This window comes from Pelophylax lessonae (assembly GCF_965119305.1).
Source record: "Pelophylax lessonae genome assembly, chromosome: 7".
In the NCBI taxonomy this organism is placed as follows: Eukaryota; Metazoa; Chordata; class Amphibia; order Anura; family Ranidae; genus Pelophylax; species Pelophylax lessonae.
Window position 1 is genome coordinate 145,138,798 of NC_138774.1, and position 16,941 is coordinate 145,155,738.

The 16,941-nt window shown below is 40.2% G+C and overlaps 1 protein-coding gene across 1 annotated transcript in view; it reads right to left on the reverse strand.

Annotated features, from left to right (window-relative positions):
- The window catches only part of RNF128 (ring finger protein 128), a 99,535-nt gene extending 84,030 nt beyond the window's left edge, over positions 1-15,505 (reverse strand). The window contains exon 1 of the mRNA XM_082264010.1: positions 14,994-15,505. Coding sequence (XP_082120136.1) covers positions 14,994-15,414 — 421 coding nt within the window. The 5' untranslated portion in view covers positions 15,415-15,505. The remainder of the gene's footprint in view (positions 1-14,993) is intronic.
- Positions 15,506-16,941: the final 1,436 nt, after the last annotated feature.

Here is a 16,941-nt window from a genome sequence, read left to right on the forward strand (position 1 = left end):
AGGGAGGCAAAACCTTATGGGTCTCAGATCAAGTCTACTGGAAACGAGACGATCTAGGGGTCCCACACAAACAAATCCTTAAATCACCCACACATTTTCAACCAAGCAAAGTTAGACTAAACTCATAGGTGTGCGCACAGGGTGTGCCAGGTGTGCCCAGGCACACCCTAATCACCCTTTGCAGCACAGATTCCCCCTACTGTCCTGGCTCCCAACCCCCTTACCCCCACAGCTCTTCCAGCTTCCCTCCTCTCCTCTCCAGCCGGCTGTTGCTGTGGGGATGTTTTAGGCTGAGTTGGGAAAGGGGCCGGTAAATATGTAATTTGCCAGCAACCTCCCTTTCTGAATGAACATCGTGAGTGATCGGTAGTGTGTGTTTGAGCTTTGGTGTGCACACCCTAAAGCATTAGGCTGCGCACACCTATGACTAAACTTTAGATACTGGTTAACACTATCTGAACAAGCTTATTTGGTACATTAGCAAAAGTAAAAAAGGTGGTGTGTGTGTGTGTGTGTGTGTGTGTGTGTGTGTGTGTGTGTGTGTGTGTGTGTGTGTGTGTGTGTGTGTGTGTGTGTGTGTGTATATATATATATAAAAATACATACACACTGTACATTTAAATGGAAGGTTTAATCCCCCCCCCCACTTAATGACCAGGCCATTTTTTGCGATCTGGCACTGCGTTACTTTAACTGACAATTGCGCAGGCGTGCAACGATGTAGCCAAATACAATTTATGTCCCTTTTGCCCCACAAATAAAGAATAAAGCTTTTTGGTGGAACTTGATCACCTCTGGTTTGAATTTTTTGCGCTATAGGACAAAAGACCGACAATTTTGGGGGAAACCCCCCCCCACACACAATATTTTTTACTTTCTGCTATAAAAACATACCCAATTAAAAAAAAAAAGAAAAAAACCTAATTTATTAGTTTCGGCCAATATGTATTCTGCTACACATTTTTGGTAGAAGAAAAAAAGAAAAGAATCCCAATAAGCATATATTGATTGGTTTGCACAAAAGTTATAGGGTCTACAAACTATAGGACATTTTTATGGAGTTATTTTTTTTTTTTTTACTAGTATTGGCGGTGATCAGCGATTTTTAGCAGGACTGCGACCTTGCGGCAGACAACTTTGACACCCAATACTTTTTTGTGTACCAGTGACGCTTATAAAAACGTAATCAGTACTTAAAAAAAAAAAATGAATTAAAAAAAATAAAAAATGATCTCCCTGTAACGACACTGGCAGGGAAGAGGTTAACATCAGGGGCGAGCAAAGGGTTAAGTGTGCTCCTAGGGAATGCTTGCTAACTGTGGGGGGGGGGGTGGCTTAGATAGAGGATGACAGATCCATGTTCCTGCTTAGCAGAAACACAAGATCTCCATCTTCCCCCGACAGGCAGACCGCCATTCTGCTTCTCCTGCGAACAATCGGTGGGCCCTGGCGGAGATCGCGTCTACCGGACCCGCTGTGCCCAATTACAGCAGAAGCAGGTTGTCGGCAGTGCGTGCATGCCCCAGACTGCACAAAATCATGTACAGGTGCATGATTTCGAGCAGGAAGGCCGCCCTGCCACAGTATATCCACATGGGGTGGTCCATAAGTGGTTAATCAACTTCCCCCCCCCCACCAAAAAAAAAAACCCACACCACACACGATTAAAGGAGTGCTTGTAATATTCTAAAAAGGTAGCTTTAGACTGATACAAAGGGGGACTTTTCCAGCCTTGCAAAGTATTCCTAGATTAGGTGAAGATAATCTTAACGCCCATGTAGTGCTACCCCCATAAAAAGCCACTGGATAGGATGGGTTCTCTGATCTTTGCCTCAACCTTCTCAAGAGCCTCAGCCTCCCCTGACTTACCAGGTTGAGTGTACAAACCTACATTATTACAGGAAGTCCCCAAGTCAGTCATACTTCATACCAAATCATATTGCTATATCAAAGAAAACAGGCACCAAATCAGGTAGTAAATGCAAACTTAATATATTGGCCCTCAATAGGAGTTGGTAACTAGGCAAGCATAAAATGGCTTAACAATGGTAATACCACAGTGTAGCATACAAAGTGATTACCACTAGGCACTAAACACAAAAGAGGAAATTTGGCATCCAGAGCATCATAAACAGTAGCAAGGCCAAGTGCAGCAGTAATAAAGTTTAGTCTGCCGAGTGCTGGAGCCATATTGCCAAAGCACATTAATGGCAGCAACGCTAGCCCCAGACCAACTGAGTATGCACTGTCCAAAAGAAGAGAGGATGGTAGGGAAGGGGACAGGGGAACAAAGGGGCTTGCAGAATAAATTATTATGGGAGGGGCAATCCTTTAAGATGTTCTCTGCTGGCTAATGTTGGGGCCTTTAAGAGCATTGGTGCACTTAATGACAGTCCCAGTTAACCTGCATGCAGTATAGCTATAGTATTGTATCGGCACAGGTGCAAGGGGTGTGGTATTAAGTACACTTGGTTTCCTGCTCTCGTTGGCTCAGTCCCTGCTAGCAGTATCAGCATTAAGTCTCTCACTGCAGAGGGGGGCCCTCACTCTCTCCTCGAATACCTTTGTTGATCAGCAGGGGGGGGGGGGGAGCAGAGGTTGATTGTATGCTCCAGTCTACCCATGGCAGCAATGCAGGTTCTGTGATGTGGGCGGTGTGGCACTGCCCCAAGGTGTCCTCACTCCCAGTCTCAGGCTTGGATCTCCACTGGTATGGTCTCCCACTGGCAGGCGGATATCCAGACAGAGGTGCCCTCTCTCTAACTCCTTTGTGCCAAGAGGAAGAACTTTCCCAAGCAGTTTAGTAAAAATCATCTCTCCACTCCTCCTACAGCACAATACAGTACCGATTAGGATCTGTAGCGCAAGGAGTCTAATTTTTCCCCCTTATTTGGCTTCGGTCTTAAACTCCCAGGATTCTTTGGGAAGTGCAGCATATCAGTATCTCAGCAGAGAATAATTAAAGGCAAGGTCTCCTTCTCCATAATGCAGCCCAGCACCTGGCTACATCTGTAACCTTTAAAATCGCTCAACACAAAAAAAAAAAAAAGGCCTTAAATACAAAGATTTCTTCATTAGTTGCTGTGTGAAAAATTATTTGTCTTTGGATGTGCCTACACCAGCACAAAAATGATCTAACTGTGCTAGTTGCTCAGATGATATGCTGAATCAAAGGCCTGCATCAGGTTGTAGTTTAGTGAAGTCAAAAAGTCCTTATCTACATACTTGGCCCTAGTCAAAGCATGGTAGACTCTCAGACAGGGTTCCTGAATCCTGTGCATGTTGCTTGCAAGAAGAGATTGGCAGTATATATTGTAGCACATGCATGTAGCCATTAGGATCCAACTCATCAAGGATTTTTTAAAGCAGTTGACAGTCCAAGCATAAGCCTGCCTCCGTAGTCATGTTAATTGAAGGGCAGGCCAGGATCATTCAAGGTTACTTCTACCCACAACTGATTAACATTTGTAGCTGTTGAATTGTTTTAGCTTCTCAGAATCTCCAGTAGTGCCCGATATAAAGAGAAGAATTAAATATACTCCTGTGACCCACAAGAGAAGTAAAACTTATTTTAAAATTCATACTATGAAGATTGTAACAGGATAAGTTAACACACCTAACAGTTCATCGAAAGACCCAAAAGTCCATAGGTGAACACAAACCAAACTAGTAACTACGGAGAATCTCACAAGTGGGAGTTCCATAGAGCTATATGAAAGCATTGGTTGACTCAGAGGAACATATCCCACCACTAAAGGAAACATCTTAGGTTTTAATGGCCATTAAAAAGAGAAGTGCAGAATGAGAAAAAAAATAAATAAATTGCGCACCTAGGTGGGTGAAGCAATGCTGCAGCTGTCCCTTACCACTTCTACACCAAGACCACTGATTGCTCAATTCTCTGGTCCACTCTGAGCACAGAGTGGAGATGGCCAGTCACTGCTCTGTACCTCCAGCGCTAATTGGAGCGCTTGACTGTGGAGGGGCAGGAGTGGCTGGCTTAGGCTCTCGGCAGCATATTGAGAGGCTAAACTAGCTACCAGTTAAGCATCTAGGTGGATCTCGACAGTGTGGGGATCACTGTAGAGCCTGGACCTGCTCTGTGACGTCTGGGTCTTGCAATCCTGTTTCCCAGAGGAGAGATATGGCCAAAAGAGTTTGAGCTATGACTCAGAACTTGATATTAATCATTATGGTCAGATGTAGAATAAAGGACTAAATGTACTTTGTACTGCAGACAAAGAGCAACATTTGTCAAGATTCTTCCTCTGGCTCCATACCCAAAGCACACGATTGAGCTCAGATTATAGGTTTATGAAGGCCACTGCAAACAATGACAACGATTAACAGAAAATATACTTTGAAACCTTTTCTACCGATACCTGGAACACAACCAAAAGAACCAGGAACATTTTCAATTTAACAAGTCACTTCCTTCTACCACCAACCACTTAGCTCCAGTCATTGTATATTTTTGTACACCAGGGTGATCTGCAAACTGACAAGCAAATAAGAAGTCAAAAAAGGTGATAAACAACATCCACATGGGGTCAAAGTCATACAAGATATTTTAAAGGGCGCAACTTAGTCAACACAACAATATTGTGGATTAAACCGATTCATACTTACAAAAGATGCGAATGAGTTCCAGCCTGTCTATCAAAAGACTAGTGAACCTTATACTATGAAATTCCTATGCGGATGAGATGAACTATAAAAACATTCATTTCTAAGTAGTATAAATATTATGCATTTTAGTACAGGAATATATTCTCATGAGATTTAGAATCCTCAGCAAGAGTGCGGCCACTGGAACCAGAAGTTGTAGTCAAATGCAATTTTTTTTTTCTCCCCATCCTAGGCCTATATTATATATATTTTTTTATAATAAATATATATATATATATATATATATATATACACACACATATATATATACATATATATATACACATATATATATATATATATATATATATATATATATATATATATATATATATATATATATATATATATATATATATATATATATATATATATATATATATACACACACACATATATATATATATATATATATATATATATATATATATATATATACACACACATATATATATATATATATATATATATATATATATATATATATATATATATATATATATATATATATATATATATATATATATATATATATACATACACACACACACTTTTTTTTTTTCCCCCTTTCTTCTTCCACATTTAACATTTGGTGTAGTATTTGGGTTTAGGTACTTTTTTTTTTTTTTTAAATGGTACAAAACATTTCTATACTCATGCCCCTACACCATATGGATCTCCAGGTCAGTACTACAGTAAAGTTAATGATTGGTTTAATAAATTCTGGTTTTATAAATTCTGGTTTACAAAGTCCAACTAAACAGCAAAATTGAGATTTGGCAATCTAGTGAATTACCCACCTCTGCCTCTATGCGCCATCCACATTACCTTCTCAGTGAATTAGCATCTCAGCTATAGTTAGAAGTTAAAAAAGTCATAAAAATTCTCAGTAAAATACTGGATTAGGTTTTCTGGAAAATAAACCAGGTTGCAACTTTTGTTGTACAACCTTATCCTTAGCAACAAATGACTCCTGACATAAATGGAGGCAATTTAAAGTGTTATAGTACACCATTTACAGACAGATAGATAAAAATCCTGCAGTAATATGTTATATAGCTGAAGTTTATCACTCAACTATGAGAACAGTGTTAATAACCCCATCCTACTAGGGAGACATACAGATCAGGTAATTGTATGGAAAGAATGTGACACGCAAATGTTAACGGAATGTTGTACACTATGGCTCAGACCAGATCTAGTCACTCTGGTGCAAGACTAAACATGTTTTAAAGCCTTGGACATCCTTTCTGTATCACGAAATGTCACAGATATATTCAACAACCACAACATAAGCTCCAAAATGCTAGCAAGTCAAAATGAGCAATGCAGCGATTTCAAGTTTGTTCAAACATATCCATTTACACCTAAAACTCTTATTGAACAAGGGAGTGCCAATTGTTTAGAGCAACCAATTCATGCTGAAATTCACCACATGATGGATTCTGATTTGTTGCTATAGGTAACTGCAAATAAGAAATTTAAATTCTTATTAAAAGAGGATTGTGTGTTGGGAGGGCAAGTTGCCTGAGCTGTAAATCCATTGCATCCCTATTACATTTAAAATCAGTAGGGCAGTTCAAAATCTAGTGTTTGTGAATAAGGAAGAAAAACATTTTTTATCCAGCACCTCTAGGGAGTTTTACATTTGAATTTGTAAAGTGACTATAGGTGCAAATCCGGAAAGAAAAAAAAAAAAAAAAAAAAAAAAAAAAAAAAAAGAAAAAAAGAAAGAAGTTTTGGAAATGCATTTGCTTCCCTTTGTCAGTACATGACAAAGAATTAAAAGGAAAAGTAAAAGCAAGGGACACAAAAAAAAAAAAAAAAAAAAAAACTTTTAAAATGTTCCTCTGCGACTGAGTCACCAGGGGTGTGTGCGCAACTAATTATATAACAAGCTCTCCGCGTATACATAAAAAAAACCTCCCGTTACCTGGGCTTTTGATGTAAACAGACATGAGAGACTCAGTTCACTAAGCTAGCACACCAGGATAAAGGATGAGATTTGAAAAAAAGCTTCAAAAGCTAAAATAGAGATTTTTATTTCTGTGATTAAGTATAGCTCCTCCTCAGAAGTGCTACTGATCGTCGACCAGAACAACATTCTCCCACATTCTTTGAGCCCAGCCTGCTGTTAACACTCCCTCGTGGGGGGGGGGGCATCATGCAGGCTGAGCTTTCAGTACCTTCAGGACTAAAAACAGCCTTCACATGTCAGAACTTGAACCCCACTTGGTCCAGTAAGAGTTCTTGCCCCTGCTTGTAATTAAGCAGGAGTCGTGGGGTGGTAGTCACATGCCAAGCAAGGGTCACATGAGAGGCCTGCCTTTAGGGTGGGTTCTTCTGGACTATGCTAGGCATTTTAGTTAGGGTCACCGCCTTACACATCGGGTACCTTGAACAGACAACTTAAAACTCTCTCGATGCGATTCTGCACCACCTTGGTCACGGATGCATTTAGGAGGGGCACACCCAGCAAATGCCCTGTCCAGCGATGGAGAACCAGTATCACTGGAGGAATGGCATGAACATGCATTCCAGCCACTACTACCAGGATCGGCATCATGTCACTTCCAGATGGCTTGAGCTCAGTTCCAGCGGCGTTCCAGCATCAACTACTCAGGGTTATATTGCCTGAGGGAGAACTGAACCTAGCAAACTGTCAAACAGAAGGGAAGTCATGCCGGTACCAGAACTAGCAGATGAAACTCATGTCCATGACGCTCTGCCAGTGATACTGGGTGGCGTGCATTCCAAGACTGGGATACAAGTCAATCTATGGATACCTGCTTTTAGTCCATCACAAAGCATTGGATGTATACCTGGCTTACATATGGGACATGTCTGGTTTCCAACCCATGAGCTATAAGATACATTGGTATATTTCCTATACGGTATTGATTATGACAGTTATGTATGAATGATTTCTGTTGTATTACACAATATATGGGGGAATTGAAGACATGTGGATACATGCCTATATTTCTTAGGTTTTTATATATTAATTTACAGTGCCTGGCAAAAGTATTCAACCCCCGACCTTTTACCTATTTTATTACATTACAGCCTTAAGTTCAATGTTTTGTTAATCTGAATATTATGTGACAGATCAGACCACAATAGTCTAAGTTGGTGAAGTGAAATGAGAAAAATATATACATAAAACTATTTTTTAGAAATAGAAAACAGAAAATTGGCATGTGCGTATGTATTCACCCCCTTTGTTATGAAGCCCATAAAAAGCTCTGGTGCAACCAATTACCTTCAGAAGTCACATAGTGAAATGATATCCACCTGTGTGCAATATAAGTGTCACATGATCGGTCATTACATATACACGCACCTTTTTTGAAAGGCCCCAGAGGCTGCAACACCAGCAAGGAGGCACCACTAACCAAAACACTGCCATGAAGACCAAGGAACTCTCCAAACAAGTAAGGGACAATGTTGTTGAGAAGTACAAGTCAGGGTTAGGTTATAAAAAAATAAAAAACCTGAATCTTTGATGATCCCCAGGAGCACCATCAAATTTATCATAACCAAATGGAAACATCATGACAACAGCAAAACTGCCAAGAGATGGCCGCTCACCAAAACTCACAGACCGGGCAAGGAGGGCATTAATCAGAGAGGCAGCACAGAGACCCAAGGTAACCCTGGAGGAGTTGCAGAGTCCACAGCAGAGACTGGAGTATCTATACATAGGACAATAAGCCGTACGCTCCATAGAGTTGTGGGCATGTTTTGTAAGTTAAATGATGCAAATCCTTAATCCATGTTAATTCCAGGTTGTGGGGCAACCAAACAAAAAATGCCAAGGGGGTGAATACTTTTGCAAGGCACTGTATACCCATGTTTTTAACATTTTATTAGGTCTAAAGTCACATGAGTTGAAGCCCAACCATCTGCCAGTGGGTGGAGCATACAATTATCAATAGGTGGGACTCATAGTATTTAAAGGTGGACTATGCAGCTTATAAAATTGGCTTTGAAGGAAGAGGGGACATCTTCAGGGATCCTGGCTGTCTATGACACTGTGCACACAGATATGCTTGACTTTTCATGACGTATGTGAATATGCATCTGTTTTATTTACTTGATAAATAGGTTATTGCAAAGGTAATGTGCAAGGTTGGTGTGCCCTCCTCTCGTTTTTTGGTCATAAGGTGTAGCAAAGAACGGTAAGAATTTCAGACACCAATGTCCTCAAAAATGCATTAGGATACTCTTCTCCATGCTTCTCTTGCTTTATGACTACTACTAGCTTTGTTGCTGTACCACCATTTCCTTTGAGAGAGTTTGTTCTACTGATGCTTTGGTTTCAATGCTTTCCGAGGCCAAGACTTGGACCACGTATTCAGTAGAAATACTGTCATTTTTGTGAGATCGATTTACAATATGCTTGTTCCAGGTCAGCAACTCAAAACATTTTAAAGCCAGACACAACCAAGAAACTAGCATTTTTTTTAAAAATACACATCATGCAAAATTGTAACCTGAGCAAAAAAAAAAAAAAAAAAAACGTATGAAATATAATCTAGAATGCTTTGTCTAGAATTTAGGGTTTCCGTCTTGGTTTTGTATGACAATTTATCTTAAAGGACAGGTTCCAGATACATTTGATTCTCTAAGTATATAAAAATTTCAGGGTAGGATAAATAAATCTAGTATTAGATGACATAGTGGTCTTTATGTTTGCTACAATTTCATTATTAGGTCTATAGCCTCCCTCAGTAGTCGGGTGGGCAGGTGTTGTCCTGCTTGACCCCCCTGCCGAATGTACAATATTTGACTTATGTAAGGCCCACTGGTTGTAAGGCCCACTGGTTGCTTAGCCTCTTATGGCGCGTTTCCACTGAGCTTTCTGGTACGGTTCGGTACGCTATTTATGCCGTTTCCATTATGAATGGTACCCTAATTTCGAACCGTACCACTTTTTGGTACCCTTTCGTTGGGGTACCAAGCACATTAGACCTGTACTAACTGGGTGGAGCTACACTCTGCAGAACTTTGATTGGTTTACAGAGAATCGTCTATCACCGTTTTCCTGCTGTGACCAGCTACACCACGCCTATCATGAAAAGGGTACTATTGGCAGTGGAAACGCAATGTGTACCGTACCGAACCGTACCACTCAGTGGAAACGAGGCATTATTAGACTATAACAACTTGTTTCACAATACAAGTTTTCAACATAGTTGACCTCTTTGGCGTAGTTCCTGATAACCAATGGTGAACTTCCATGGATTTCTGTCTTAAACTCCCTATCTTTAAAACATGGCATCATCGTTAACGTCTTGTTACTGTTTAGGTTGACAGAGCCATACTGCACGCTTTTGTATTAAGTTGTAACGTTTACTGATTCTGAAAACTAAATAAAAACAATTAAAACAAATATAATCCAGAAAAAATGATGTCCAGTACAGAGGAAAACTGGGAACTAGTGTAAAGAATTTTGCAGGCCAGTAGGTCGAACATCTCAGATTACACTGTAGTTGCGATGAAAAAAAAAAAAAAAAAGTTAAGAGGTGAGATCACCAAGTGTGATAGGTTCAGTTGATTTTATTATCCAAAGTGAGAAACACCAAAGTAGTTTACATGTTTTGGGTGCAGATTACTAGGGTGCACTCACACTCCAGCAGTTTTAATCATGTCCAAGCATGTTTAACCCCCTTGGCCCAATTTGTTTGTGTAGTGCTCTGAAATGTGCCTGATTACGTGTATTGTGCCTGTGACCACTTGGAAGAGGTGCTCAAGGACACAGTTCACTTGGTCTGGTTCAGCTTGCTGCAATATGAACATAGATATATAGATTACTGAGCACAAAAGCAGGAATTTCTGTGGACTTGCTGACAGAGGTGATGATATAATAGATTTGTCCAGGAACACTTGTTAATAGCCCAGTGTTAGTGAAGACCAGTAGGGTGGGGTGGGACGATTGAATCCAGGCACAGTTCAGTTCAATGGTGCCCAGTGTGAGTGCACTCTACTCTAAGGGCTCATTTAGGTAGACACTGAGACCCATCCTTGGTGTTGAACCACTATATGCTATGTGTGAATCCAGCTTGGAGTTGTGCAGAGGCAACCCATGGAAGTGATATGCAGAAGCAGCAGCTGCACGGACACAGTCACATATCAAAATCCGACATGTGGGTAGGAGAAAGTGCATGGATCTGAATGCACAGGGGTTGATTTACTAAAACTGGGAAGTGCAAAATCTGGTGCAGCTCTGCATGGAAACCAATAAGCTTCCACCCATGTTCACATTGATCCAATTTGACATATCAAATCAGAGCCACTTGCACCATCCGAAACACACAGCAGACAGTGGCTTAACACAGAGGACAGGTCTCAGTGCATGTCTGAATGATCCCTAAAAGTTTAAGTAAGGGCCCTTTAACATGGCTTTCCAATCAGGTCCGCCTGTCAGTTTTTTCAGGTGGACCGGATCGAATTCTCCAATCTACCCTAAGGAGCAGTGGATGTCAGCTGCTGACATCCACCGCTATCCAATTTGATCCTGTCCGCAAAATCCAGATGGATGGTGGTCCTATTTTCTATCCATCTGGTGGATCAGATGAAAACGGCAGATGGTCAGTTTTCACCCAATTTCCCCATAGGAAGGGGGGGAACTGTCAGTCTCCGCTCTGCACAGTGAGGGGAGACGGGACGGATCTGTAATCTGCCTGCTCAGCGGAGCGATTCCCCGCTAAACAAGTGGAATCCATTCAACAGACGCCCGTGTGAAAGGGCCCAAACAAACTGGACTGGGATTGAATGGTAACATGCATGAAAGTAATAAAATGCAGGAAGGCTCATTCAGAGTGCTAATCCGAAAACAAGGTGTAGCATTTATACATTTGAAAACTCTGTTCAGTTTATCAAAATACATTTTGAACAATCTCACTTAAATCAGTGTTGTGTTCATTTTTTGTTACTTTTTATATACAACTTGGCTGGAGTTTTTTTTTTTTTTCTCTCCCTCTCATTTCAAAAAGCTCCTCTTTGCAAAACTGCTGAAGACTTTGAAGCCACAAAAACAATACATACTCTGCGTGCAATCAGTAGAAGGTGAAAAGCAGAGGAAAACTTATGGTTGAGAACAGGGCTGGTGTGGGATAAAAGATAAAAAATAAGTGATAAGAAATAACACCTTATTCCTGCTCCAGGGCCCAGTAACATATCATTAATGTTCAGGTGTCTTCCGGAGGGAATTGTCCTGACACATGAGAATAGATTTTTGTACCACAAATGCGCCATGAGAATCCTTGTCAACAACTGCCCCATACATACACAATACATTAGGAAATACAAACTCATAATATAGACAACATACAAAGTACTACGCAAATGAGGCATTCGTTTATAGAAGAGCTTAGATCACCATAAAAAGATAAAAAAAAAAAAAAAAAAAAAAAAAAAGAAGGGCTACAGAAAATCTGAAATGCCACCAATTTACACTCTACATCTACTGCAGAAGGGAACAGCCTATAAAACACAGATAGACTGGAATATTCAAGAATCATATCTGTGCTTATTACATCATGCCAATCAATCAGTACATATGGTGCAAAATAAGGGAAGCTTACTTTGGATTATGAGAGTTTAGCTTTATTTTTTTTTCCCTGGCTCAAACCTACTCAGCTACAACATGCTGAAAAGGAGTAGGTGGTGTGACCTCATGCAGGAGCTCAGATTCATTTCTTGGTATGCACTGTCATCTGCTAGAGGCAGTTGGACTTGTGTTTTAACATTTCTGTTATTACAATGGTGCTTATGCAGCCATTTTACATATAGACACATCTCAGAGGAGGTCTTTAACAAACAACTCAGGACATGGAAAGGTGGTCAGTCAAAAGAAGCTAGCTTTGCAGTACAGTGGTCTGAAAGCTCTATGTAAGTTTGGGACTGTAGCTGCCTATCTTTTGTATTGTTCCACTGTACAGGAGCACAGTTAGACCAGGGGTTGAATGCTGTCCCAATAGTAAAGGCGTTGGATGCTGTGCCAACAGTAAAGGTGTTGTAAACCTAGCTCAATTCAGTATTGAGAGGGTAACCATTATGGAAAGCTATGCCATTACTTTGTCCTGAATAGGTAAAGTGACAGCCTGTTCTAATAGCCCTACTCCTGCCAACAAGATATATGGCCCGCCAACAAGGTAATGCCACTACTTTGCCATTTTGTCAGAGCCCTCCCTCTATTGCCTTGTAATGGCTGTAAGCCTTAAACATGAAATAGCAAAGCATACCCCTCTATAGTGTGTACTTGTTTCAATAAAAAGCACAAAGTGTCATTTCTGTCTGTAGCTTCATTCCTCTGCTAGGAGCATGAATCACACCTGACAAGTCTTCCTGACACCAAGAGATAAATGGGGACAGGGGACTGAGCTCCAGCAGATGGACAGCCTCAGCTCTGTTCCTGTGTGTGTGTGTGTGTGGTCTCTTCATTCAAATCCACTGTCAGCGCACTCCTGGAGCTTTGAGTTTGATCTCTACGCCCCCCCCCCTTTTTTTCTCTTCAGATTCTCAGACAAGCTTTATAATTTCAGCACTTGAAATGCTTGTAGAGATACAACGTATGTAGGAGGCCAGTAACGTCACTAGGTATATGTGAGGACTTACAACCATTTTAATGTTGGGCTTTTGAATATGGGGGGGGGGGGGAGAGCACGTGATCTCCCCTAAAGGATATGAGTGTTTTGGCCTGGGTGGTAAATTTGCAGGCCTAAACACGGTCATATGCCCATTCAGGGCATTTCTCTTTTAGAAAACTTGTCACTGGAGAAATTTGAAGGGTGCCCTTCCTGACTTCTTTGACAATTGCTAGTTGTCTTATTTTGATACCTTGCCTGAATACTTTAGGGGACTTACCTAGAACAAGCATTCAGATGGCGGCTTGGGACTCAAAAAATCAAAGTGGATGACCCAACATAAAAGGCCATGACACACAGCATTATAAAGGAAATCAGAAATGGCAGCCCCTGTGCTTTCCCCCCCAACTTTTTTACTTTCATTAACATTTTGGTTTTAGTTTAGTTTCAACAGAACTAAACTATTGGAAAAAAAAAAAAGTAGCAAGGGTGCAGAGATTCAAAAGATAGTAGCAAATGTATTTACAAAACATAGCACCATATAGTGATGCTACTTTGGAAATCTACCATATTTGCTACTATCTTTCTAATCCCTATTAAGCCCTTGCTACTTTCTTTTTTCTATGATTGACTAAATTGTCCCCTGATTTCACTGAGGAGCTGCAGAATTATTTTCATTATTGAGTAAACTTTCATTAGGGATAGCTCATGGACTCCTTTCCACATTATACATTTATGAGCTCATTAAGCTCCAGATGGACTAAATATATGTGCTTATATTGTATGTCACAATTTTTTGGCTGTTCAAAACAATTTTCCTTGGTTAATGTAAAGGACAATGGTGGGCTGGGTAAAAGGGTATGGTCAAGTAAATTAACTTAATCTAAAAAGGTGTACTCATCATTCACTACACAAAACAAAAAAAACACACAAGATTTAGCTACAAATATAGACTCCAAATATCTGAAAAAGCAAAAAAAACTCAGAAGAGCATATAATAGAAAAGGTAATTGCTGCTATTAAGTAAAAACACTAGATGCATTAAAATCGTCATGCATTTTTTTTTTTTAACCTTTTTAGATTTAGTAACTCTGCCAAGCACTACAATATAGCTTTCAAACAACCAAGACGACAATATTAAATATATATTTTCTTCCTGAAAAAATTTGGATACAAAGCAGTCTGAATGACAGATTTAATAAAATACCACCATTTTTTTTTATGGATTTGTCAGGGCTGACAGTAACTGGCTCAGTAATTACTATATCAAATTCTACATTTACAATAAAATATCTATGTTGGAAAAAAATAAAAAAAAATTTACACTTAACAGACCGAATGAAACTTCCAGGCCACACTCTGGTGCTCTAAACATACACTAGCAGAATCCTTGCCTATTACGTCCCCAAGATCTGAGAGCTGCCAATGTTCAGAACTATGCCGGACTACCCATCCAAAATATGCCCTCATCCGCTCAAGTGAATTCTTTTTTTTTTTTTTTTATTTGCTCTTCTATGTTTTGCGCAGTGTGTCATTTTACTTTGTTTATTCATGGATTTCCATACACTACTGATATTTTTTAGCTGTAGGTTGCTAGGGTTAAAACATACATAATTGAATGCAGCGCATTTTTGGACCATTTTGCAAGTTTCAGAGAAAGAGGGCAATCACTGATTTTTTTTTTTCCATGCTACATGCACAGAGATTATACATAAATATGGTCTTGAAACTCACCTGGATGAGACATTTCAATGACCTCATTGTCATCTCCATTGTTGTTGTATATGACCACTGCTCTTGCTCCCACCATAGAAGCTGCATTGATTTTATCACTGAAGGTGCAACCCCCTCCTCGCTGTATAAGTGCAATCCAAGGTCCATTCCAATTCTCGGGAATACTGAAGTTCACATTGGCTGTACATGCATAATAATTAGAACTCCTATGACTCTTTGGTAGAGCCACCAGTCCATAAGCTCTGTCCACTGGCGATTCATTGCCATAGACCCCAAGCTCTCCCTCTTCAAACAGTGTCCTGTTGTCCAACACATAGGAGAGATTGACATTGGCTGTCCACAGGATGTCAGCTTTGGAGCCCTGTACACCCAGAAAATATAGCAGTAAGGAAACAAAGGCTCCCCCTGATTGAAGCCTCATTTTTTTTCCTATTACAAGGCAAATAGTTCTACTAAGGAAGCACCTCTAGACAATCTGTACTAGAGAGTATATCTGGGATACAGAAACCAGATCTGTTTCCTTCACTCTGTCCACTGATTCTAAAGTGAACTCCTCCCTGCATTACCTGCACTGCAGGTGCTCTACAAAACCTTCCCAGGGGCGGGGATCTCACTTAACCCTTTTGTGCTACTTCACAATATTCTATGGACTATTCAACAGGTACAACTAGTTGTGGGGAAGCATTGCATATTGTAATGGGATTGTATTACAAATAGTTTATAGCATAGGTCAGAGCTCTCTAAAAAGTTCTCTGGAAAAGCATCAGCATTGAATAAACATGTTCAGCTTTTTGTTAAAGCTGAGCTAGCATTTTTAGCCTGTAGCAGAATACTGTGTTGCACAATACAGTGCTCTATTCTATATATATGCAAATATTTTTTGAACTTTAAAGAAAAGTTACACCTGCAAACCTTTGGGCGTAGATATTAATGATGTACATTTATAGAAATACATCAGTGTCTATGTTAGCCTGATTGACCATGCTAAAAGTCACAGAGCACTCTTTCTCTCTCCTCCATAAGCTCAGCTGTGGATGTTTGCCCAATGGGAATCTACATATTTGTACAATAACCTTTTAACCACTTTACCACCGGAGGATTTTGCTGTCTTACGTCCAGGCCACTTTTTGCGATTCGGCGCTGTGCGACTTTAACTGACAATTGCGCGGTCGTGCGATGCCGTACCCAAACGAAATTTACGTCCTTTTTTTCCCACAAACAGAGCTTTCTTTTGGTGGTATTTGATCACCTGTGCGATTTTTACTTTTTGTGCTATAAACAAAAAAATAGCGTAAATTTTGAAAAAAATAACAATATTTTTCACATTTTTTTATATGAAATCCCCCCCCCCCCCCCCCAAAAAAAAAATGTAAAAATCAAAATTTTTTTACATTTTTGGTCAATTTGTTTTCTGCTACCTATGTTTGGTAAAAAAAAATCACAATAAGCGTATTTTGATTGGTTTGCGCAAAAGTTATTGCGTTTACTAACTAAGGGAAAGATTTCTGTCATTTTTGGTGTTTTTTTTTTTAATGAGTAATGGCGGCGATCTGCAATTTTTTTTTTGCGGGACTGCGACATTGCGGCGGACAGATCGGACCCTTGACTGACATTTTTGACACTTTTGGGGGTACCAGTGACATTACAGTAATCAGTGCTATAAATATGCACTGTTACTGTAAAAATGACACTGGCAGGTAAGGGGTTCATTTTTTGGAGAGGGAGGGGGTTAATGTATGCCTGGTGCTTACTGACGTGTGTAGGGGGAGGTGACTGAGTGACACAGGGACAGATCGCAGGTTCAGCTATGCTGAACTCTGCAATCTGACCCTGTCTGTCACTTGGTGATCCGCCCGCTTTGTTTACACAAGCGGGCGGATCTCCAGACTTGATTCCCCGACGATGGCCACTCCTCCCCTGGCCCGACTCCCGCTGTGACTGAATACAG